We start from the raw sequence: 25654 nt of genomic DNA, 5'->3' as shown, positions 1-25654 counted from the left end.
CCCACATAAGGTCGCGAGTTAAATCTTATCTTCTGTTAACCGTTCCCTTCTCTCACTAGGCAACTCTATCAGAGGTTCAGGGTCTGTTGAGTTAGAAATGGGCTTAGAGAACACCTAGCTTGGCCCATTCATTACAAAGTGTGGCAATGAGATGGCAAAGGATGGCAAATTTCACAGGTCAAAGTCCAAACTGGATCCAAGTCAGGACACAACAGCATCAATTAAGAATTCTTAAAAAAAAAAAAAGTCAAAATAATTGCTTTGTGTTACTTTCTGCATGAAACATCCCCTTGATTATTCTCAGGGAGCTGGCAGACTAATAAAGCGTTGGAAGGAATACAGAACTCCAAAGCGAGACTGACTGGCTGTAGAGCCCTAAGACGCGGCTGTGAACATGCTGGAAAGGCTCCCTGTCTCTGAGACCACACGACAGACATTGTTTCCCCTCTCATGAAATGCCATAGAGGAGGCTCCTCAGTCAGCTTTCTTTCACTTTTCATTTTCTGGAACTCCTTCTCAAATGATTTTCTAAATCCTTCCCAATAATGATGCATTCTCTTACGCAATAATAAGAAGCCCTCGTGTGAAACGGAAGAAGTACATTGTTCTTTCAAAGACGGGGATCACATTCCCAGAACATTCAGAAAAGAAGTGTAGCCAGCCAAATGGGTCTGATGCTTGTCCCATTATGTGTTCCTTTGCGGCGTCTTAGGAAAGCAGAACAACTGCTAATGAAATCGACAGACCCGGTGGCATTCCGGGTCCCGGAGCCACAGATGTGGCTGCGTCAGTGGCCATATGGCTCCTGGGTGCCCCTTTCCCTTGCCACCAGAGGCCACACCAGCAGTACTGTTTAAACTGAACTCGTTACCATTTTCAACCTCAAAGCCCAGGACCAGGCTGAGACTTCCCCACAGAGCATATTACCACATAGTGTAGCTGCCAGGGGCTATCTGGATCTGGAAGTAAAAACAACCCCCAGGGAAATCAGCCTGAAAGCCACAAATTTGAATACTATTAAGTACTAACACCACTAGGGGCTGCACTGGGAAAAAGCTTTGCTGGGCTGGCGTCTCCTCCCTCGCCTCCCAGTTTTACTTGGTTTTTGTCTTCCATTTTACATTCCTGGTAAATCCAATTATACCTCTATTACTGCAGGCCACCACAGCACCTTCTTGGGCTGTCTGGATAGGCAGAGAAGTAGATACATATCTTTGCTGCCTGGGATCAGATATGCACCTCACTTTCATGACATTTCAGACCACAAATTATTTTCTAGGTGCCTAGTCAGAGTGACAGGAAAGAGCTAGGATGAGGCACCAAACTGCTACCAGGGGTGATTTTGGAGCAGTGAGGCTGGAGTGGTTCTTACACATTTCTGTTTTGCACTTTATTTTCTTAATTGCTTTGATGGACACGTGTTATGGCAAAATGAAGTAAAATTGTTTTCCTTATTTGCTGTAATTTACAGAGAGACAGTTTGGCCATATAACCCAGGGACTTTTCACATCCATTGGAGTCTTGGAGTGGAGGGAAGGGTTTCTTTTCAAGCATTGATTTTGAACATTTTCACTAATGAATTCAAAGCCTATAAAGAGAAAAACCCTGTTTCTTCACCACCATGTTTCACAATAGCTGTTGGATGCCCACAGCAGCATCAGAGCTGTGGAAAATGCATGGCTTTTGCGTAGAAGTGGGAGGAGGGCTTCAAAAGTCGCACTTCGCGGAGGAAATTGATTCTGACACCCAAACCCACAGGCTGGAGGTGATGACACGACCTGGGGGAGTCCAGGCCCTGTTCAGGCTCGCAAGGGTCCCTTCTGATTCCCAGCAGACATGGAGGGGGCGCTAGCTCTGGGTTGCCTGGCGTGGGCTGTGAGTCACGGTCTGGGGTGTGGCTCGAAGAGCCACACACCGTGGGTGATGGGACAGTGGGGTCCTAGAGGAGGGCGCCCGCGCTCCAGGACAGAAGAAAGGGCCAAGGCTACAGAGCAGGGTACCTCCCCGTCAGTGGAGAGTTGGGGACGGAGGGCAAGGCTGGCTGGCCTTGAAGGACTCCCGGGTCTGCGCTCCCAGACTCCCAGGACCCAGGGCACAGTTCGGGATCGGCGCAGGCGCAGCTCCGGAGCCTGTGGGTCGCTCCACCACGCCCTGGGCCTGGCCCGTCCGTCCGGCCCTGCGCAGCGGCCTTACCCCGCCCTGGGCCCCGCCTGCCTGCTTCCCATCCTCCTCCCGCCCTGCCGCTTGGGGGCGCCCGCGCCACCCCCTATAAAGGCCTAGGTCCTCCTGCGTGCCACCCACGAGCGAGAGGCCTTCAGGGGCTCTGGCTCTTGCCGTGCACTGCCCGAGGCGTCATGGGCGAGCTCCCGTTCAGCGTGCAGACAGCCTTGCATCCCGACCACCTGTGGATTTGGCGAAAGGCCGTCTACGTGGACGAGAACCAGCGCACTTGGCTGCCCATCTCCATCAAGGTACAGCCACTTCGGGGCCGGGCTGGGCAGGGCAGGGCAGCATGGGTGTCACCATGCCTGGCCAGCCCTTGGGTGCCAACGACGTCCCAGGCTGTGCACGGCTTCCCGGAGCCGCTCAGGTGCGGCGGCAGGGAGGCTCAGAAGGCCTGATCTGCTCGGGGCGACCACGGGGCTCACAGATGAAACCAGTTTGAGCTGGGCTCTAAGGAGGAGTCGTTCTCCAGGCCGGGAAGGAGTGTGGGGAAAAGATGTGTTGGCCAAAGAATGGGGACCCAGTGCCTCGGGAATGTGTGAATGTGATCTTGAGTAAAATAGGAATTTTCCGGGTTTCAGGGTTCTAAGCCATAAAATGGGAATAGCATCTCTCTAAAGTGATTCATAGGTGCATCCGATTATCACAGTCTCCTTATGTGCGCCCCAGAAATCGGTATTTTAAAAGGACCCTCAATAGATATGATCACCAACTTTGTGAACCACCGCCCTAGAGCTTGGGGTAAACAGACTTCGCAAACTTATATAAATAATATAGTAGTGTAAAAGCCAGTATTGAATAAATGTTGACTTTGTTTTATGTGTGATGACTTAAGGTGGAACTTAAGTTAATGATAACTTTTTTTGAAAAGAAATCTATTTCTCTTTAAGTACTTTCCATCATAGCATGGGTTGCCTAAAGAAAATTAGGTGGAAAATGCAGAAACTTTCCGTATGTAAACCGAAGTAAGAAAGTATAAAAGCAAAGTTAAAATATGTAATATTAGAACTTTATGTAATAGCAAATAGCAAAAAGTTATTGAGTAGTGACTGTGTCCCCATTTTACAGATGAGGAAACTGAGGTATAAAAATGTAAATTTGTCCAAAGTAGCACTGCTAGTTAGGTAATGGGGTTGGGATTCCACCATCTAAATTTGCATCTTTATTGGCATATATGTGTGTGTATATAGATAGATAGATAGATAGACTTTTTAAAATCAAGTAAAATATTTACTTTTTTAAGTCAAATATTGGAAACATTTAAGTGAGTATCTTTTTAATCTCTAGCTGGGGAATATCTTCTTCAAGATGACTGAAACCACAAAGCAGAGTTTTTCACATAATTATTATGAATTCTGCACAAAACTTAATGCATTAGCAAACGGTGCAGCAGGATTTACCTTACGTAACTAAGACGGGTATTCTTGATATGTAAATCAACAAGCAAAAGATGAATAAGCAAACTAAAAATGATTATAGGATATGAAAGACTATGTACTGACACAACAAGAATGGTGATTTCCACATCTACACCTTGCAGAATGATCTGAATTATTTTTTAACCATGAGTTCTACTTTCATTCATGGACAGAAAACTTTTAGAAGCTATTTCCACTTTGGAAAAATAGTCGTTGAACACACATGAGTGCCTAGTTTATATTCCAAGAATGATTCTAGGCCATGGGGGTTTGCAGTGAATGGGATAAAAATCCCACTACTTGTGAAGCTGACATTCTACTGGGAGAGAAGGACCATAAATGATTGAGATCAGTGTTAAGTTGTGTGGGAGAACAAAGGTGGAATGAGAGACTAAACCAGTGGGGTGTGGGGTCTTCAGGCAGGACCCCCAGGGAGTCTTAATTTGCATTGGCTTGTCATGCTTTTGCCCATTTTATTGGAAACCTTTTGGAACCTGTTTTAGGTCTGCCTCTTGTGTATATCACAGAATTGGATTTTGCTGAAATGGGTCTTTATAGAAGACATACATTTGAGTAGATTCCTGCCTAAAAAAAGGGTGTGAGTCCCGCGTAGACCTAGGGGAGAATGTTCCGGGCAGAGGACAACAGGTGAAAGAGACTACTGGGAGTGTCACATGTCCCAGAGATAGTGAAGAGGCTGGGTGGCTGGTACAGGGTGGAAGGTGATGGACAGACGGTAGGAGAGGAGGGAGACAGGCCCGGCCTGTCCGTTCATTCTGCCTCTGATAGGAAGTCATCGGAGCGTGTCGAACAGGGAGGGGAGTGACATACGTGATTGTTAGCCACACACCCTGGCTGCTGTGCCGAGAACTGACACTTGTGGAGTACAAGACCAACCAGGCGGCAAGTTAGGAAGTCATCGAAGTAGTCCAGATGGGGATGGCAAAAAGTGGTCTGTTACCCGATGCTGGGATCCAGGGATATCTTGTTTAAAAAAAGATATATGACAAAATAAAGAAAATCCTACATCAGCTAAAATAGGCACCAAACCGCAGAGTTAAGGAAGCTCAAGGGCCCCGTGGCATAGCCCAGCTACTAGAAGTTCGTCAGAAAGAAGTGGGCCTTTGTGGCCCTGTCTGGATGTCCCGGCCCAGCCAGAGTCCCTGAGAGTGGTTCCCAGAATCTCAGATGCCAGCCAGTCGGGCGAGTGGCAGGAAGGAATCTGGTTATTTGCTCCTGGGGAACCCTGAAGGTGTGCTCTGGTCTTCATTTCTCTTCAGACAGAAGATGGCCTCCGAGTACTCTTACGTCAGGAAGACATCCCCCGGGGGGAGGCAATGCGCCCCAGCCAGCTGCCCCCGAGCCCGCTGCCTTTGATGTGGCAGCTCTACCCTGGCAGACGGTACCGAGGCTCAGACTCCAGTTTCTGGCACATAGTGTACCACATTGAGGCAAGTGTGTGCTTCTGCCAGGGACCCATTGGGTCATCTTGGGTGATCCTACTGCCCCTCCCCCATGTCTGGCCTCCGCAGTGTATCTGTTCCCTCCTTTTCTGCACTAAAAAAAAACAGAAAGAAAAAAAAGAATGGAGGGAATTTACAACTGCAGATTTTGAAAGGACTGTATTAGAAGTTAGAAGTGAATGGCCGGACTACCCTGTGAGGCCTCTACCAGAAGCCCCCTCAGCTGCAGGAACGCCTCTGTGGTGGGCAGTCACTGGGTGAAGCTGGTGGGAGAGGGGCCCCTGGAATCCCCTCATGTGGGTCCTGCCTGCTGCTCCAATCTGGTGGAAGGCTGGGAGCCAGGACTGGAAGGAAGACCCCAGCGCCCCGGTCTCTGACCCCCTCCTCTCTGCAGTTCAGCGGCGTAGAGGACTTGCTCCTTGAGAAGCTGCCAGACCCGGAGTGTGAGTGATGAGGTGAGTGCCTTTGGGGCCCAATGTCTATTAGTGCAGAGGGGCCAGGTTGGCAGGAAGGAGCACCCTTTCTCCACGAAGCAGTGCTGACCCCCACCTGACTGTGCTCCCCATCCAGGGTCCTGAGGACTGGGGACCATGCTTTCTCGTTGACCACCATGGAAGCCAGTAATTTTTAGGGAGGCTCCTTAATGGGGGCACACATCTGGACAGTGCTTCACAGGTTACGGGCGCTGTCACTGGCACATCACATCAGCTGAGCTAGCCACTGTGTTTCCCCGAAAATAAGACCTAGTTGGACAGTCAGCGCTAATGCGTCTTTTGGAGCAAAAATTAATGTAACACACAGTCTTATTTTACAAGAAGACCACGTTTTATTTTATTATAAGACTGGATACCATACCATACCATACCATACCGGGTCTTATTTTAAATTTTGCTCCAAAAGATGCATTAGAGCTGATTGTCCGGCTAGGTCTTATTTTCAGGGAAACAGGGTAGTTATTACCTGATTCTATAGGTTACCAAAGTGAGTTTGGAGGAAGTACAGCGCTTGTCCAAATCAGAACCAGGTTTCAAATCCAGATCTTCGGATCCCTCGCTCTGTTCATAATCTCCCCTGGCTCAGACCCAAGGCCTCAGCTCTGGGGACCAGCACCGATGACCAAACTCCCCTGTCCAGTCTCGCCCCAGCAGCTCCGTTCCCAACCCCCCCCATCTTCCATCCCTTGCCCCCACCGAGTCCGTCCCTTTGCTTTTGACTTTGTCTTCTCTTGGCCTGGTCTTGTCCCCAGGTCCTGCGGTTCCTGCCTCCCTGAGCCCCGGTGCTGTTGGCCTGCAGTGGGGATGTTCGTGCTTCTGTTCACCTTTTTTTACCAGCCCTGTGTGTTCAGCTCTGCTAACCCCGGGTGCGGGAGGGGACAGAGGGCAGGGGATGAGCTCTCCCCACGGCCTGCGGGAGCTGGTGCAGTCCCCACGGCCTCCCCCGGCAGATTGGCACTGGGGAGCACCTGGGTCGGTATGGCTTCCTCCAGATGCCTGGCTATCCCTGTGCCTCTGGTTTTCTCAGTGCCTGATGGTTTTCAGCCTCTCTGTCTGTCTGTTCTGTCCCTCCCAGCAACTAGTGTCATGTGCTGCACACTCAGAGGTGCTTCTATCACCTCAGCTCCATATACGTCTGGTGCAAGGCAATGGGACCTACTCACCAATGAGCCCAGACCAGCTCTTCTGGGGTGCATGCCTGCACATGACCATGCCTACAGAAGCCCCACGTGCCAGGCGGGTTCAGATTCAGTTTCCAGGAAGACCTGAGAGGCGCCCTGATCTGCTCAGGACTCAGAAGCCTGCTGGACGAGAGTCCACTGCCCGTGACAAAGCAGGAAGCCAGGCAAGCGAGCACTGTGGATGGGCCTTCAGCCCACCTGTAGGACAGAGGTTGGAGGTGCCTCCTTTTAGAAGTTCCCACACACCTGGATGTTATGCGGTTGTATGGTGCATGAACACTTTGTAATATTGATTGATTAAATATAAGAGAGTTCATCTAACTTTGTGCTGAACTAGCTTCTCTCCTTGACCTAGACTCGAGTGTAGAGAAGCGAGAACAGGCCTCACCAAATAAGAAAATTTGAAACGGAAAGAACCCTCATGACTTTGGTGCGCCACTTTGACTTTGGAGCTTAGCTTAGATTATTTTTCCCTGCATAATTCAAATGTTCCACACCCCAGTGTTCTTGAGGTCTCTAGAGTAAGTGACCTCAGAGTCTGGGTCAGCAACTCTGGGTGTTTAAGACCCTCTGTCTGGTCCTGCCCCCCTCACCCTCCTGCCCCAGCCAGCTGCATCCTCACTGCTCTGGCACTCACCAGGAGGTCCTTACACGGGTAGGTCCAATCCCAGCAGGAGTCCCTCCTCCCTGAAACTGTCCCCAGCCACCAAGCCCCAACCAGAGTCCCTTCCCTACCTCCCAGTGATATGCAGTCACAGCCCCACCCACCCTGTGCCCTGTCCGGCCTCCTTCCTTCTCCAGATCAGCTGCCTCACCTCTACCTTCTGAGCAGGTAAGTAGGACCTCTGGTTACCATGGCAAAGGGAGGCCTCTCAGTAAGCTGAATCTATTCTGTGTAGAATACTGGTCTTCCCCACTTATGTGTGACTTTGGTCCATAGTTTCCTCATCACGGAGCGATGTGAGGGTAATGATAGGCCTACGTTGTTAGGATCTAATAAGACTTGCAGAAGGGAAAAAAAACAGAATTGTATAAGAAAAATACTGCTTCTCCTATTTTATATTCTCTGATCTCAGCCTTCCTACTGTCACTAGACAGATAAGCATCAGCACGTGACACGGTTTATGTAGAACAGGGTAACCTGGTAGCAAGTTTAGGTCGGATGGTGAAAAGGTCCCTTTGGCTGAATAAAAAAAAAATCTTGGATCACATTTTCTTTCTTGGTTCTTTGCACTATGCTACTCCATTGTACCTTAACTTGAAAATATCCTGTAAAGACCTAATGCCATATAGGTTACTTGGTCATTTTACTTTGTTGCCCGAAGGACTTCTATAAATTATAATAATTTTAATAGACTGTGTCTTGGAGTTGACAGTTTTGGTCATGTCTCCCAGGCATATTGTGTCCAAGTCATTTTGTTCGTTTGTTTTCAGGAAAATTTAATAGTTGCTTATATTTGTTCTCCACTGCCTTACTTTCTTTTTTGAAGGGGAAGTGGGGGTGCTTCTATTATGAATATGTTGGATCTTTGCCTGTCTTCTATATTCATTATTCTGTTAAACCCTTTTGATGTTTTTCTTCTAATTTTTTTTATGCTTCTACTTCCTGTCCCCTTTTTCTCTCCTAGTCACTCTGTTTTGTAAAGGGATTTGAATAGATTGGAAAACAATGCCATTGTCACCATCTTGCCCAGAGCCTTATTGCGTTTTAAAGTTACTTTGTTAGTTGTATTTTGCTTACAAAATAACTTCATTTACAAAGGGGAAATGCCTCTAGAGATATACTAATTCTAAAAGATTTTCCCCTATCTTTTTATACCAGATGAGTTAGCTTGCTCTAGTCCAGTGACGTCATTTGTCAGGGAGTTAATTCTCCTAATGGGTGAGTGAATCTATGGCAAACACAATTTATAAATTTAAGAGAGAAATTTTTCCAAGAAAATGCTCTCCCAAATACTTTACTATAATGACCATTCATGGTTTTGAGATGAAAAATCAACAGCTGTTAAAACTACTAAACTGAACATTTCATCAATATGGGAGAACCCGTTGCACTTCTCAGTCATAAAACTTAGAAACTCCACTTTGAAACCCGGTCAGATATGATACACAGCACGTTCACTGGTTAAGATGCCGAGTACCTAGGCCCCTGGGCTTGGAGGGCCCAAAAGGCTGAAATCTAGGGAATTTGCCTGGTGCTGCTCTGAACTGATGGCTCCTCCCCTCAATGTGGCCTCATCAGCCCACCCACCACGGACACCAAGAAGCCATGTCTACACCACCATTTTGGTTGAATTGTACTGGGTAAAATATCTGTCTCATTTCTCTTGGTCCTCTAACCCTTGAGGGTCATGGATAACCATGGGAAACCTTGAAAGGGACACATGCAGATTTAGCATATCTTGTAGAATAGACTGATCCCATCTGGTTCATCGTGAGATTCCCTGGACTCACTGTGACCTACACGTCTGTCAGCCAGGGCTCGCCATCCTTTTAGACAAGATTAATTTCGCTTGACTCCCCCTCTCCCACCACCACCTCCATATCACCCTTCTCTATCTCTCCAGAGATTTCGGGGTGGGGGGCTGTCTCACACTTCTGCCCATCACTCCTTGCTTCAAAGCTCCAGCATCTAATTGAGTTTGGTTTCTGGATGTTCTCCATGGATGTCATTCGTGCTCCATACATATCACCCCACGTCACCCTGGGTGTCTCCCTGGTTCCTTCACCATAGGGCTGCAAGTGACAGACTCTGGGGCAGTTTGGAGTTACATTTGAGGGTTTGGGGAGGTTTGTGGGTTAACATTCAGACTCTGCCTTAAAGTGGAATATTAGGCACTCATTTTGGAAAAGTCCCTGAGCCATGGTTGTGGTATCACCCCTCCCATTTCAATGAGGCCCATCATCTCTCCTTTCTGGGCTCCTCCAACCTTCACAGACCCACCCTCCCCACCCTCTCCACCCCTCCCCCACCCCATACAGCTAATCCTTGAAATACTAACATTCTTACTTTATTATGCAAACAACTATGTCTGTCTGACGTGGGGCTAGCTTTTCTTGATTCAATGCCACATCAATGTGTTTTGCTAAACAAAAGACTATTCCAAAGAGAAACTATTATGTCTCTCTCCTAGGAGACAGAGCTGCTATAGCCTATTGTGGGTTCTCAGTTCTTTCTCTTTCTACCCTTTCTTCCTGGTATACCTGCTCAGAATATGAGTTGGGAAGGAAGAAGGGAGAGAGGGTGGGAATCAGGTGGGGTGGGTCTGCTGAAGGACGTACTCCAGGAATGGACAAGGACCAAGAGAAGGGACTGAGTCTGGCCCAACACAGAGTAACCTGCTGGGCTAAGAAAGAGCCATTCTAAGAACCTACCCCTCCGGGAGGTATTATTATAATAATGCCTCTTTCACAGATAAGAAAATGGGCTTAGAGAGATTACAGACCTTGCTCAAAGTTAACATAGCTAGTAAGTAGCAGGCCTGGATTATAGCAGACAGCCTGGCTAGAGTCTGCTCTCAGCATACTAGTATTGTACAGACTTAGAAAATGAACACACTTGAATGGAATCAAGTCGTCTTACTCAGACCCACAGCAAAGTGTTTCACTCTTCAGAGCCTCGGTTTCCTCACCTGTAATAAGACAGGTGCTTTCAAACCTATCTCATAATGCTCTTTGAATATTAAATCAGCTAACAGAAGTAAAGTGTCTGGCACATAGTAGATTCAATAAATGTTAGTATTCTTCCTTTATAATATTTCTCCTGTATTTCATGGAAAGTATCATTAATAGCATTCTTAAAGGGGAAAATATAAAACTTAAAAATTATTTTACTTTGTTAAAAAACAACCACAAAAAGCACTGAGGGACAAACCAAATGCCAGTACTGCTCTTTTATTTTTATTAATATAATTTAAACAAGAGGGAAAGAATGACTATTGATCTGTGGCTAAAGAGCAGAAGATCTATTTAAAACTTAATCTATTTTAAAAAAGAAATCACACAATTGGCTTATTTGAGGGGCATGCCCTAAAAAACATGACATATACTCACAAATAATTAGGTCAATTTTTGCTCCAAGTTACAACTGCCTTTTGTCCACATTTCTACTTTCCTTGGAGAGTGTTTAACAGGGTGACAAGCACCCCCATCCCCGTTTGCTCCAGGCCTCCTAGGAATGAGTTCATCCAAGTTCACACTGCAGAAGTAAAAGGTAAACTTGAATGAGAACTGTATTGTTAGTTTTGTAGCTACTTAAAACAAAGGTCTTTATATATATATAAAATAAAACTTGTCTATTATGCATTTTCATTCTTCTATTTCTGGATAATCCTTTCCTTAAAGACAGAGATTGGTAAATACCATATCCTGAATTTCACTAATCCCAGTTTTTAGTATTGTTAAATGTACATAGTTATTTCAGAGAGGCTCTCGAGGTAATTTGCCCACCGGTTGGCAATGAGAGGATGAAGGTGTGTGATACCGTATAGAGTCACAAGGCTTGGGTTTTAGTCAACTATCTACTAACTTGCTATAGAAACAAGTCTCGCCGGCCCATTCTGCACTTTAGTCACCTCCTCTGTCAAAAAAAGTAAAGACAAAGTATAAGTTAGTGTGATATTTGGTTAATATAGATTATCCCCCTTTTAGTCCTACAAAGAAATACTTGTTATTCCCGATTTCCCAGTGAAGAAACAGGCTCAGAGATACGGTCACTTGCCCAAAGTTAGTAAGTGGTGTGGCCCCGATGTTGCCTGAATCTGTCCTGTTTCTGGCTCCCAGTATTCATTTATTCAACTCCGTCTTTGTGCCTCAGACACAAGAGCTCTCACAGTACACATTCCAGCACAGAAGAGCCATGATGGCAGAATACAGGAAAGGCCAACTGTGGATGGGCCAATCACGCAAGCCCCGTCTCAGGCCAGCAGGAGGGGAGGGCGAGCCGAGGGAGGAGGGTTTTCTAAAAGGCCAGGCTTCTAAGTGGAAGGGGCTCAGCCCGGCACCTGCTCCTGGTTTATTCACCACGCCTCCATAGTGGACTCCAGCTGTTACCATGGCGTTCCCCTTCCTCACGTCCATGCACATGTACACGTGTCTTTCTAGGACAGTGGTTCTCAGATGGGGGCAATCTTGCCCTCCAGGGGACATTTGGCAATTGCTGCAGACATATTTGGTTGTCACACCTTGGAGGAACAGGAAGTCTTCCTGGCATCTAGTGGGTAGAGACCAGGGCTGCTGCCAAACATCCGACAGTCCACAGGACAGCCTCTCGTGAGAAAGAACCATCGGATCCCAAATGTCCAGAGCGCAGAGTTTGGAAACCCTCCTCTCAGTAATACGCTAGGTAAGGGCCTTGTGTGCCATTTTAAATTTTAATAAATGCTTCTGAGTTGTCTTCCAAACCTCCAAAATCACTCTTAACAATTTACACGCCCACAACACACAATCACATTAGGACTTCTACCTACATCAAGGATACAAATTTCTGAAGTTTGTGAAGTCTGCACCTCCCCACACTCCATGAATGGGTGTCTCCTCTTCTGTAAGTGGCTAATTCCTGGTGTTTGCCCATTTTTCTTCAAGATTTCTAGGAATTTCTAAGTATGCTGCATTCTAGTATTTTATGTATAGTCCTAATGTTCCACCCATGATTTTTGGTATCTGGTCATACAGAAAATGTTTACATTGAACAAGTTGTTTGTCTTATAGTCTCTCCTACCACCAAGACCATCTATATATTTCCTTGTATTTTCTTTAATGCTTTTTCAGTTTCATTTTTGAAGGTTAGGACTTTAATCCACTGGTGATTTCTTCTTGTGACTGATGTCAGGGAAGGCGTTCCCTCTTCTCGCCATCACTAAGTTGTCACACTGTCCTCTTTTTCCCTCTGCTTATAGGGCAAGACCGGGTCAGCTCCTCAGACTCTGCTCAGCCCTCCCACCCAAGGACTGTTCCATCTGCCATGTCCTGCAAAGGCATGTGGGAGCTCGGTCCAGCTGTGAAAGCTGTCCCTTGCTTGCAGATTCTCCTCCAGCTACCACGGCCTTCTTTTTTGCCTTTTCACAGTACAGCTTCACCAAGGGCCCACACACAGGTCTGCACTTCCTCACCTTCCACTGCTGTCCTGCTGCTGACAGGCGCCAATCACAACGTCCTTTCCAGGGTGGAAAATACTAAATGGATGATTAAAATTTTACCTTAACCTTAAGTGCCAGCTGCTGCTTTGCTACACTAGCAACCAGTGTAAGATAAACTCTGCTTCAGCACAAAAGTTGACAACAAGCTAAAATGTTTAGTTAACCAGTCCTGGGAGATAATTTTCACAGACCAGAATCCCCTCCGTGAGCTGAATGATGCAATAAGCAGGAAAACCGCAGCCCCAATCCATGCCTTATATTCCCCTTGTGCAGATGGGCAAACTGAGGCTCAGGAATTGACAGCTTGCCCAGCATTTGCTCTGTTTCAGGCCAAAGTGTCAGCAGAACTGATGCCCACAGGGCATTTGAGTCCATGTCCAGACCTGGCTCCCTCTAAGGCCTTCTTTTAAACTGAGCCCCTCCCTCTCTGAGGTGGGAGGGGCTACATGCCTCCCACCCCGCAGAACCTGGTGGGCTTGGGGGCAGGGGTGGAGGGACATCTGAAAGATTAGCAAGAGGGACACAGGGGAAGAGAACCCAGGGCTTGCAAGCCAGTGGGGCAGTCAGCCCAGCACACCAACGGGGGGGCCCTGACAAGGCCCACCCTGGCAGGTCACCCTGAATGCAGAGCTGAATGGGACTGCTAACCTAACCTATGGAAAATGGGAAAAGCAGAGTGGACAGGAGCCCAGCGGCTTCCTGCCCCCCGAAGAGGCCACACTAGGTGTGCAAACAGAAGGGCAAGTGCACAACATTCCTCACTGAAGATTCTGCAAGACCTGGGAGTAGATAAAAGGAGAGAGAGAGCCACGGAAGTACCAGGTCCAAGGAGGACCAAGGAGGGAAGGCAAGCCCCTGTTCTAGTCCCTGCAGTGCTCCAGACGCTGCCCTGGCCAGCTCAAGCTGCTGCCAGTCTCAGGGAGACGGCTTTTGCATTCGTATGGGGTCCTTGAAGGCCACTGTCATTGATTTGACTTGTGGCACCCAATACCATGGTGAGACTTGGAGAGCAGGCTCACCGGATTTGAGCTAGATTGCTATTTCCAGGCTCTATACCATGTTTCCCCCAAAACAAGACCTACCCCGAAAATAAGCCCCAGTTAAGATGTCAGCCAGACGGATGCATTTAGTATGTTATGACAATATTCCAGAAGATGACACGACTGTAGTTGAATAAATTGTAGATTGTTGTACATCTACATCCCCTGAAAATACACCCCTGAAACAACATCCCCTGAAAATACACCCCAATGTGTCTTTTGGAGCAAAAATTCATACGAGACCTGGCCTTATTTTGGGGGAAATACGGTATAAGACCCGGTCTTATTTTCAGGGAAACACGGTAATCTTTTGGAAATCATTCCAACCCTTGGAGCCTCAGTTTTCTCATCTGTAAAATGGCACATTACTATATGAACTTCACAGAATTCTTGCGAGGCTTAAATGATGACAATTCTTCGGTGAGATCCTATGCAGTGAAAATCACACCCAAAGGGACAGGGGAGGAGGGGTGATGGTGTGGCGATGTGAGAAAAGCTCAGGGACCAACATGAGGGAAAGGAGACCAGCACTATCTTCCTGTAGAGAGCAGAGGCCTCCTTGCTTTCGTTTGATCTCCATATTGAGAGACGCCAGGCCCTGACATACCAGCCCCATCAGCCACTCCCCATCGGCAATCATTCCTGGCCAGTCATTCCTAGTTAGGTTTTCCAGGGGGGAATTCACGCCGTTCTCAGGCATTTATTTTGCTTTCCCGTTCCCGAATCCCGAGAAAATTTGGTTGGGAAATTGGGAAAATCGGCTCTTTGAACCCAGGTGGTTGGTAGTATCAGCTGTCACTTTGTGGAAATGATTCATCGTGGAGAACAGAAAGCAGTTTATATCTCAGGATTTGGGAACGGGAAAGCGAAAAAATTTCCTGAGAACGGGCGGGAATTCCCGCCTGGAAACCCTATTCCCAGCCACCTGCTGCTGTGTTAGGATCAGCTGCTCCCTCGAGGCAATCTGCAGGAGAGGAGGCAGGATCAGAGCCCCTGGGAAACCCTGGGAAATGTGGCCACCAGCTAAAGCAATAGGAACCTGGGTCTGTGGATTTCAGTAGCCCAGACATCCCTCCATCCCTCACCACTTGTACAGGTGCCATCACCATTTGTTACCCGTCACCTCCACCTTCACCTGGGGCCACCACATACTTGCCTGGCCACGGTCCACTATTCCTCAGAGCCTGGAATCCGTTGCTTTGTACCTTCTCCCAGGGTAGAGCTGCCACATGAGGAGCAGCTGGGACAGGGGCAGCTGGCTGGGGGACATGGACTCCTGGGGGTGCACTGGCATCTGCCACATGTGGACTGTGATGCTGGGTTCACGCTGAAGAGGCCAGAGAGGAGGGGGCACATCAGGAACAGGGTTCCCCTGGTAGTTGGTAGAAACAACTCGGGTCCCAGGTGCGTGGCCCAGCTGGTGGCCTGCCCGGGGTCAGAGGTCAGATGTGCATGTTTTCAGAATCCCAGACTGAGAGCCATGCCATCATCACTTGGGGATTTCTTCTGGACTGGGATGACTGAGTCTCTCCTGCCCCACCCTCTGTACAGTCCTCCCACTGACCTGCACCCCACCTCACCCCACGGTACCCCTGAAAAGCTAGCCATGGTTTGCACCTGTCAGCAACCTTATGCCTGCACTCTACTTCCTTGGGCCCCTGTCTCAGCCATTTCCATCGTTTCTAAATCCTCTTTTTAAAAATAAGGTATCCAAAGATTAGGATCTGAATTTTCCCCAAAAAATATACTGCAGTTCTGATTATAGCCTTCACATACTTAATGTGACATGAAACAAAAATAAATGAAACAAAATTCAGCCAATACGGACAGGTATAAAAGTGACTGGGACCGTCACCACACAACTATCACCAAAGCTCCATGTGTTACGTATTCTGCCAAATGGAAACCTCTTTAGAGTTTTCTACCTGAGTATTTGTCTTTTCTTTGTGGTGACCACCTTTATGAGTTAAAGATACTGGCCTTATATCAGTCACACATGTTGCAAATAAGTTTTTGCAGTTTGTCGTCCATTTTTATGGGCTCTTTCTGCAGGAGAGATTTTTTTTTTTTATTTATGTGGCAAAATGTCTTTCCCTGTGGATTCTGGCTTTAGATTGGGTGTCTGTAAAGTAGGATCTGTAGATCCAATCTGACTTGCCACCTGTTTTTGTAAATAAAACTTTATTGTAAATAGCCACGTTCTCATTCCTTTGCGGGTTGTGTTTGGCTGCTCTTACCCTGCAAGCACAGAGCTGAGAAGTTCTACAGAGTCCTTTTGACCCGCAAAACTGAAAATACAGTTCAGTCCTCACTAATGTTGCCAATATGTTCTCAGAACTATGGTGAAACAATGCATAACAAAACCAATTTTAGTACAGGCTACTTGATAGAAACAAGAGGTACGCTCCTACTGCATTTTATGAATGTTATAACAAAACAATGCTGAATCTACACCTGAAACTAATATAATATTGTATGTCAACTGTAATTGAAATTTTTTTAATTGAAAAAATATTTAAAAGATTTGAAAAACCATCATTGAATGAAATGACGTTATTCGAGGCTTGCTGTATTTACTATCAGACCCTTTACAGAAACTTTGCTGAGCTTTGTGTTTTGTCATGCTCGGAAAGCTGTTTCCTATCGGAAGATTGCATGTGAAAATACAGACCTACCATTAAGAAATTATCCCCCCTTATCCAGGGTTTCACTTTCCTTGGTTTCCGTTATCATGGTCGACCACAGTCTGAAACAAGTGGAAAATTCTAGAAATAAACAATTCATCATTTTTAAATTGCATGCTGTTCTGAGTAGCGTGATGATATCTCTTGCTATCCAGCTCTGTCCAACCCAGGACGTGAATCATCCCTTTGGTGGCATACCCCCTTTGTATATGCTACCTGACAGTTGTGTCTTAGTAGCCATCCTGGTTATCAGATCAACACTCACAGTGCTGATATTCAAGTCACCCCTACTATTTTATTAATACTTAATAATGTCCCCAACGAGCAGAAGTTTCAACTTTATCATAGGTATGTATGTATAGAAAAAAAAAACGTAGTGTATATAGGGTTCAGTACTATCTGAGGTTTCAGGCTTCCACTGGAGGACTTGGAACATATCCCGTGTGGATAAGGGAGGACTACTGTAAACATTTTAAATAGGGAAAATGATGCTTGCTCTCCAGCTTGCCCTACCCCACCCATGGCTAAGTTATTTGAAGAATCCATTCTTTTCCTACTGAACATTTCTTTAAGCTTTGACAAAACTTACTAAAATATTTTGTCCAGAATTTTCGCATGATTTATTTGGTGTAGGTATACAAAAGACTTTTGCTGTTCTCCACTAAAAATTTTCTGGGTAACCAATTTGAAAATTGCTAGGAAATGTGTGCTATTGTTTGAATTGTTTATGATGGTCTAAATACCATTTTCAATACCTGGATAAGCTTTTACCACATCCCACTGAGGTTGTGTAGGTATCCCTCAAAGATGGTCTATGGCTGACCCCTTGTCTAGCTGCAGCTGTTTCCAATCTGAGTGATTATCTTTATCACCTGGGGAACTTTTGAAAACTTAAAGGGTCTTAGACTCCACCCAGCCTCCTGATTCAATTTTCGAGGTAGGATTCCAGAATGTGTTACCTGTCAAACACTTCCCCAGGCTATTCAGATGGCAAGGTGTGTCTGTAACTCCGGAGGCATATTATGCCCATTTTGAAGATTCTGAAATCAATGTCACTTTTACACTATTGGCCCACCTACTGCCCCCTAGATTGCAACACCTCTGGTCGTACTAGTCCTGCGTCCTTTCTCATCCCGCAAGGCCCAACTAAACGGCCACCCCATCTGTGAAGGCTTCCCAGCATGCACTGTGGAAAGGACCCTGAGCTACCTCTGCATTGGCCGCCCCACAACCAACTGCATCATCTCCTGTCGATGAACTCACGCCTGTGACCCCTCCAGGCAGGGGCTCCTGGGACCAGGGTCAGCATGGCCAGCGCTGTGCTCAGACCATGCACAGGCTGTTTCCCAGCACGGCCCCCTCTCATCTCTTTCTCGGGCCCTAATGCAGAATGTGCCAGCCCACAAGAGCTGGGAGCCCTCCCATAGCCTCCCCTTGTGCCCCCAGGACTCACTGCGCTGCAGAGGGAGCCCCTGCCCAGACCTCAATGGGAGGCGCTGAGCCGAACGACCACCACACGACCCATGTCCTTCCTTTCGCATCCTCCTAGATGCCAGGCCTCTGGACCCACAGGAAGTGTGGGAGCGCCCCGAGGTGCAGAGAAATTCAGACCGCCGTTGCAATGAGTGCTTGGGACCGGCCTCAACGCACACGTGGAGCAAGGCCCAGCAGTGCTACCTTAAGTGGGGGGGGCGGGGCCAGCAATCCTGGGCCCCCGGTAGGTAAGGGAACAGAGGTGGTGCGGGCAGGGGGCGGGGGCGGGGCCAGTGAGCAGCGGGAGGGGCTGCAGGGGGGTGCAGGGCCGGCTAGGAGGGAGGGAGGCAGCCCCACCACTGGGGGCAGGCAGAAGCAAGGCCACAGACCAGGGGTGTGCGGAACGCGGCCAGCTCTCCTGCAGCGCAGGGACTGGGCCTGGAGCTGCAAGAGGCAGAAAGGCGGCTCCCGGGGACGGACAGGACCCTCTGCGCCCACCCCAAGCTGGATTGTCTCCTAAGACCCACACTCCACCTCCCCTCTGACGACGCCTCCGCGGCCGCCTCCCTGTTTTCCCACAGACAATGTCACCGGCAACTCTGCTTTGGGGCGTGTGCCCTGGGCCTCATGCAAACCTTCCTGCCTCAGATACTGGGCTAGTATGGACTGTCCCCATCTTCTTCCACCCGGTGGCCATTCCTGGAACAGGACTTCACATGGGGACCCTCCTCTGAGCTTAGAGGCATCCCCTGCAGGGAATGGGGGTAAGGGCTGTCATCTCAGTGGACTCCTGCCCCTGGCCCAGGCACATCTGGGACAAATCAGACTCCCCCTCCTCAGAAAATGGGCCAGGGCCCCAGGGACACCTGATCATATACAGTGTGGTGGAGACAAGGCCACAGCAGTGAGGGCCTGTGGCCCTCTTGCCCGTCCTAACCTTGGCCACCAGTCCAGAGTGCTCACTTGGCCTCCTCATCTTATGAGCTCTGCTTGGCCAAGAAGCCACACAAGAGGCCGGCCCGTGTGGTAAGCACCTGCGCTGCGTTTGAAGGCACCATGAATCTGACCAGTTTCCTTTTGAAAACCACAGGATGATTATTCCAGTTCACATGAGAAGGAGGATGGAGATGACGCATTCCTCTGGGAACCCTCAAACGTGATTTCTGAGTGGGTTCCCGATCTGGTGAAAAAGGCAGGTAGGATGCCCATCTTTGACGGGCTCACTGGGCAGCTTCTGTGGAGGCCGGAGGGTTTCTTCACAGCCATTCCACCTCCTTCCTTGGTGTTTTTCCATCTGCTGTGGGATTGGAGTGGCCCGAGGGGACGAGCGGCTTGACAGTGCTGTATAATGTGATCACACACGTTACCATCGTCCATTGCTTAGAAGTAGGTCCTGTCTGCAAGCAAAGGGAGGGGACTGATTATTCAGGACCGTGGACACCAGGCGTTGGGGGTCACGGGGACGCCCCACGAGCCTGTTCACTACAAGTGTCAACCCCATTGGGTTACTATAGGATCAAATAAGACTGTGTAGAAAGAGCAGCACCAGGCACATGGTTGGTCCTCAAAAATTGCTGGGCCGTCGTTAGCTCTCAGATTAGTCCCCTCCCCGGGCAGAATCCATCAGTCCTACCCTTGTAACACTAATGAAACTAGTATTTATCTCTATCACTGTGTATCGCAAATGTGTATCGATATTCTTGTCGACTGGCCAAAATAACTCTCCAGAAAATCCACCAAAAGAGCGGTTTATTCGGGAAAAGAAAAAGAAACAAGACCACCCAGCAGTGTGTGAACGCACACTTCCACCGGAGCTCCAACTGGCCGCCCACGTGCAAAAAAGAGCATTCCCAACACGGCCTCTGTATTTATGTGGATCCCTTCCCTGGAACTTGCCACAAAGTTTAACAGGAAGTCAAGACTAGAGCATTAACGAGGGCCCAGCTCCACCCATTGTCCTCCCAGCTCCATGGTTAATCATCTTAAGATGCCAGTTCACTTTTATCCTTCTCAACCTCACTCCCTGATGAACAGAGGTGTGTCACTGTAAGTGAGGGTGTGGGGGAGGAGTTGGTTAATAAGTGCAGTGCACCTATGCTAAGGCAGGCATTTTACATGTATTGTCTCAGTTATACTCTCCAACAACTCCATCTGTTACAGACTGTTGTTCCCATTTGATAGATGCAGAAACTGAGGCTTGAGCCATTTACCCAAACAAGGTGGGTGGCAGAGGAAGGATGTGAACCCAGCTATTCCTGGCTCTAACACTCTTGTTCTTTGTTTGCCTTTGCCTAGTCTGGCTCACTACATGGAAGAGGCAGAACCAGGAGTGGGGAGAGCTTCAGTGGCTGCTGCTGAAATGATGGTGGGGTCCAAGGTGGAGGCAAAGAACACCTCCTCATGAGTAGGTGGTTGGGAGGTAAGTAGTGATTTCCATGAGCAAAAAGAACAAAATTGTCAGAGCGCACAGAGGCCAAAAGGAACAGACTGATTCACTGATCACCCTCCTCCTGTCCCACACCTCCCACTACTAGACCTACACTGAAGAAAGAGGACCTGGAAGGCAATGAGAACAGAAGTTTCAGCCCTTGTCCTTCAGCTGGCCTTTGTGCATATTATGTCTGAGATATGAAAATGTCTCCTGGTCAAGTTGTCCATCTCTGGTACCTACAACTTAAAAGATTCCCTCTCTGGGGTGGGTGTCACCTAAGTCTTTGAGAAGCACGTTGATCTCTCCAGGATTGCTCTCCTACAGTGTCATCATGTGTGGACCCAATGCTGTCCTCCTCCAGCAGAGGGAGCCCTTCACATGCCCTAAGCTCTGGTGTCCTGGAGCCTGGGCAATAAGGGGATGATTCCAGAGCACATATAAAGGGGCACTGAGACCTCTGGATGCTCTGCTCAGCTCCTCCCATGGACTGAGCCCAAACTGTCCAAAGCAGGCAGGACACTGGAGATAGAATGACACAAGTGGGGGTTGGGAGAGCTGTTTCACTGGGGAAGCATCATGACTAAAGACTTAGAGGAAGGAAAATTCAGGGTGTGTTTGGAAATCAGGGAATAATAAGGATCATCCAGTGCTGAGGACACAGGTTCAGATGATGAAGGATAAGAATGTAGTAGTGTGGGTGGGTAGGTGGGTGGGTGGGTAGGTGGGCGGGAGCCAATTCTCCACTGGAAGGATCTAAAATGCCACTCAAACCTATTGGCGTTCACCAAGTTGGTCAGGAGCAGTGACAATGCTTGGGGAAGGGAAAGGTATAAATACGCACTTGATAAATGTCTGAACCAATGATAAAACAAGAGTGGCTCAGTAATCAGTGACGACTAGAAAAAGAGTGGATGGGGATGGTATGGGTAACAATACAAACAAGAAGATCCAAGTTCCAACACGCTTATTTGAACAGTGAACAGAATAAGTTAGCAGGGTGATAAAAGAAACTTGACCTAGCCATGAGCTGAGGAATGGGGGTTTAGGGAAGTTTTGTCTATTCCAAGACATTGAAGATATACTTATTTTTCTCCTAGAGGTTTTATTGTATTACATTTCATATTTCTGTATGATTGATTTTTGTGTATGGTGTGAGGAAGGGATCTAGATTCATTTTCCATGTTAATATCCAATGAACTCAATACCATTTAATGAACACTATCCTTTCTCTCCTACTGTATTATCACTTCTGTCATAAACCTGGGACCCTATATGCATGGGTCTGTTTCTGCACTCTCTTTTCTCTTTCATTATTCTGTTCTTGTGTCCTTGTGTCAATACCACATTGTTAATCACTCTAGCTTTAAGATAGGTATTAATATCTTACAGTGTAAGTCCCCTAGCTTTGTTCTTTTTCTAGTAGATTGCTCTGACTATTGTGATGGTCAATTTAAACTTAATGGGTGTTTGGGGATGAGATTAACATTTAAGTCAGTGAATTTTGAGTGAACCAGATTGCCCTCTGTAATGTTGGTGGGCCTCATCCAATCAGTTGAAGCCTGAATAGAAGAAAAAGACTGACCTCCCAACGCAAGAGAGAATTCTCCAGAAAACTGCCTTCAGACTTCATCTGCACCATCTGCTTTCCTGGGTCTCCAGCCTGCTGACCCACACTGAAGATTTTGTACTTGCCAGCCTCCGTAATCACCTAAGCCAATTCCCTATAATAAATCTCTTTCTATATACATATATGTATATCTACATATATCCTATTGATGGTTTCTCTAGACAACCCTGATTATTTCAGCTATTCCCTATCCTCTGCATTTCTTTCTTTTTTAATTTTATTGGGGTGACAATTGTTAGTAAATTTACATAGATTTCAGGTGTACAATTCTGTATTACATCATCTATAAATCCCATTGTGTGTTCACCACCCAGAGTCAGTTCTCCTTCCATCACCATATATTGGATGTATTTCTATATGAATTTTAGAATTAGCTTATTAATCCTCTCCATCCAAAATCCTGCTATTATATTGTATTATATTGTATATATAGGTCTATTTGGATTATATTGTATATATTGGATTCTATGTTGGATTATATTGTATATATAGGTCTATTTGAAGAGAAGTAACTTCTCTCTCATATTGAAGCCCACAATTTCAAAACATTGTATATCTCTCCATAATTTATGTGTCCTTTAATTTTTCTCTATGTTTTTATTTGATTTTTTTCCTTAGGTATTTGCTTGATGCTATTTTAAGTGGTATTGTTTAAAATTCTGTATCATATTTGTTTGTTTCTATTACAGAAAAATGCGAGTGATTTTGGCACATCGATCTGGTATCCAAACATCTGGATAAATTCATTTAACCCTGAGGTTTTCTAATACTTTGGGAAATTCTCAGCCATGATATCTCCAATTGCTCCTATCTCTTTCTCTCTCTCTCTCTCTTCTCCTGTGTCTCCAGTTATGCACTGTTAGATCTTTTAGACCGTATACCATGCCGCCTATGTTGTGTTCTGTTTTATTTTTCATTTTTTATTATTTTTTCGCCCTGAGCTGCTTCCATTTGTTAAATGCCCTCGGGGGGAGGACACTCGCCTTGTGTGTGAGATTCCTCAAGTCTCCACGTTTGTCCAGCTGCATCAGAATCTGCAAGTATCCTGGGGGAGGGGGGAATCAGCTGCAAGAGGTGATGGCTGGTGTCAGTTCATCACTCCCTTCAGTGCTCCCAGCGCCTGCCAGGGACTTCTCAGGAACACCAACCCCTGGTGAGTCTTCGTCTTCTCAAGAGACTTCAGAAAATTCCAGTTGACTATTCAGAGGTCTACAGCCTTTCATATCATACAGCTTCGTAATTCGACACATGTCTCAAGGTGAAGTCTGGCAGGGTGTTCAAGGCCCCTCAAGCCCCCCAATTTTGTCATTCTACAGCAGGACTGGGACTGGATCCAGCCCAGATTTTAGCCCCAGCCTGCATCCAGAATCCTCAAATGACTTGCAGGGCAAAGTATCTGTAGATGTTCACCTTTGAGCAGTCCTCCCTTCTCCAGATTTTTAGCTCCTCTGGTCCTTCCATGGCTCCCTGATGCTTAGGACAATGCAATTTTTACTTTTATCTGGATTTTCTAGAGCTTGGCAGGAGCACTGGCCTATAAACTATTTTACCCCAAAGGAGAGAAGGAGTTTTTTTTTTTAAGGTGGAAGGAATTAAACCATGTCTTGCACTAATAGAAATCATCCAGGAGAGAAGGAACAGTCACAGGCAAGGTGTAAAGGGAAGGAGGTTCTTGAAGAAGAAAGGCCTGTCCTGGAATGGAGGTGTGGCTCTCTTTCCACTCTAACTGGAAGGAAGAAGACATGGTGTTAGATGTGCGTAAGGGTTTCAGATCAGTGGAGGCAAGAGGAAATTCCCCTCTTCCACCTTGCACAAGAAAAAGTTACAAATGGCTTAGAGAGACCTGACCTTAGAAAATAAATATAGGAAATTATGAAGAGATAATCACAGAGAACACATTTATGATCTCGGGTAGGAACGACCATCTTAAAGATGATGCAAAAAGCAAAAGGCAATGGATAAATTGGTAAATCTGAGATGCCCAAAAGTATAATTTCTGTGGCAATGCATTAAGTAAAAAAATAATGACCAAAGTGAGAGGAAATACTAACAATATGAAGCAAAGTATTCATTTCCAGAATATACAAAGAGCTCTTGCGAATCAATAAGTAAATAAAAACAAACAAACAAACAAAAAAACCCAGTGGAAACATAGGGAAAGGCTCAAATAAATTCACAGGAAAGAAAATGCAAGGGGCCAATTACTGTCTGAGAAAATACTCAATCTCACAAGTAATCAACAAACTTTAAAATGAGATACATTTAAAAAATCTATAGTATTGGCAAAAAAAAAAAAGAAAAAAGCACTTGATAATATCAGATGTTGACAAGTGGTAGAGTTTGCTTATTGGCCAGGCCCCTTCTCCACTAGGAGGGGGTGAGATGGAGCCAGGTCACCCCACATCAGTTTCCACAAAACTAGCACACCAGGCCCGGCAGGCAAATGCAGGTTTCTTTACTGAAGATTGGTTGGTTTCAGAAGGAAAATCTTGACGTGGAAGAGACAAATGTTAGAGATTAAGAGAACTTAGACGTTCCCTTGAGTTTGCAAGACAAAACACCAAGGAACTGAGGCCTTCACGAGGAGAGGTTCCCTAGTGGACGATCCCTCCAGCCCCTTACCTTGCCGGCCCACCTCGCAAGCATCCATTTCTTAAGTCTCTCGCTTGGACCGAGTATTGTCCTGCCCACGGGTGCGCCCTCCCTTGCCACTGCCCTCTCCCTCCCCCTGCACAGTGTCCATCTGGTATGGTCCCTACTCTACAGCAGGAAGCAGACAGGTGAGAGCCGCCCAGTCACACGAGCCTGGGGACGGGGGAAGGGTGCAGTTGGTCTGATGGGCTCTCGTTTGTTGGCCCAGGGTGAGCCTGGCTTCTCCAATTTGAGTTTCCTCTTTGGCAAGAACTGTGAGCTGCCAGTTCTTTTATTAATAGATTTTTAAAGTTGGCATTTCTCCCAAGGACAGACATTTTTTTTTCCCCCCATAGGACAGGACAGACTAAAGCCAAATTGAGAAAACAACCCTTTCTCCATTAGCACAAAGCCTGTCCTATTCCCACAAACTTTGGTCTCCATTATCATCAGAGTGACTTTTTATTTCTTCTCCGTTCCAGAGCTACTCTCATCTCTCCTGGCAGAGCTTTGTTAGAGGAGGACCAAGGGTTAAATTCATTTAGCCCAGCCATTCCTTCTCCTTCCCTATAAAAATGAAGAGAGTGTGGCAAGGGGGCCAATCCCTCCAGCCACGATAGTAATATTTTCCATTTGCAAATGACTTCGGAACCCAGGAGCACTCAGCGTCCAGCCAGTGGCAGGGAAGCCAGCTTCCTTTTCAGTCAGAATGGATTATCTCCCACCTTCTTGTTCAGATTTCTGTTCTAGCATCAGTCTCACTTGGCCTTGACTTACAGCAGGTGGGTTTATATTACCTGCATAGTATGTAAAGCTTTATATTTGTCTCCACTCAACTCTGACTCCCTGGTA

General features: G+C 46.9%; 1 protein-coding gene across 1 annotated transcript; it reads left to right on the top strand.

Moving 5' to 3' along the window:
• Nucleotides 1–2354: 2354 nt before the first annotated feature.
• On the top strand, nt 2355–5555 carry TCL1A (TCL1 family AKT coactivator A; the record flags this gene model as incomplete). Its single annotated transcript, XM_081048995.1, has 3 exons — nt 2355–2471; nt 4922–5092; nt 5499–5555. The coding sequence occupies 3 exons, from the start codon at nt 2355–2357 to the stop codon at nt 5553–5555; spliced, it is 345 nt and encodes a 114-aa protein (XP_080905121.1).
• Between the last annotated feature and the right edge of the window lie 20099 nt (nt 5556–25654).

This window comes from Rhinolophus hipposideros (genome assembly GCF_964194185.1).
Source record: "Rhinolophus hipposideros genome assembly, chromosome: 5".
NCBI classification, from domain to species: domain Eukaryota; kingdom Metazoa; phylum Chordata; class Mammalia; order Chiroptera; family Rhinolophidae; genus Rhinolophus; species Rhinolophus hipposideros.
Note: the sequence above shows the minus strand (reverse complement) of the source record. Positions and strands in the feature narration are given on the sequence as shown.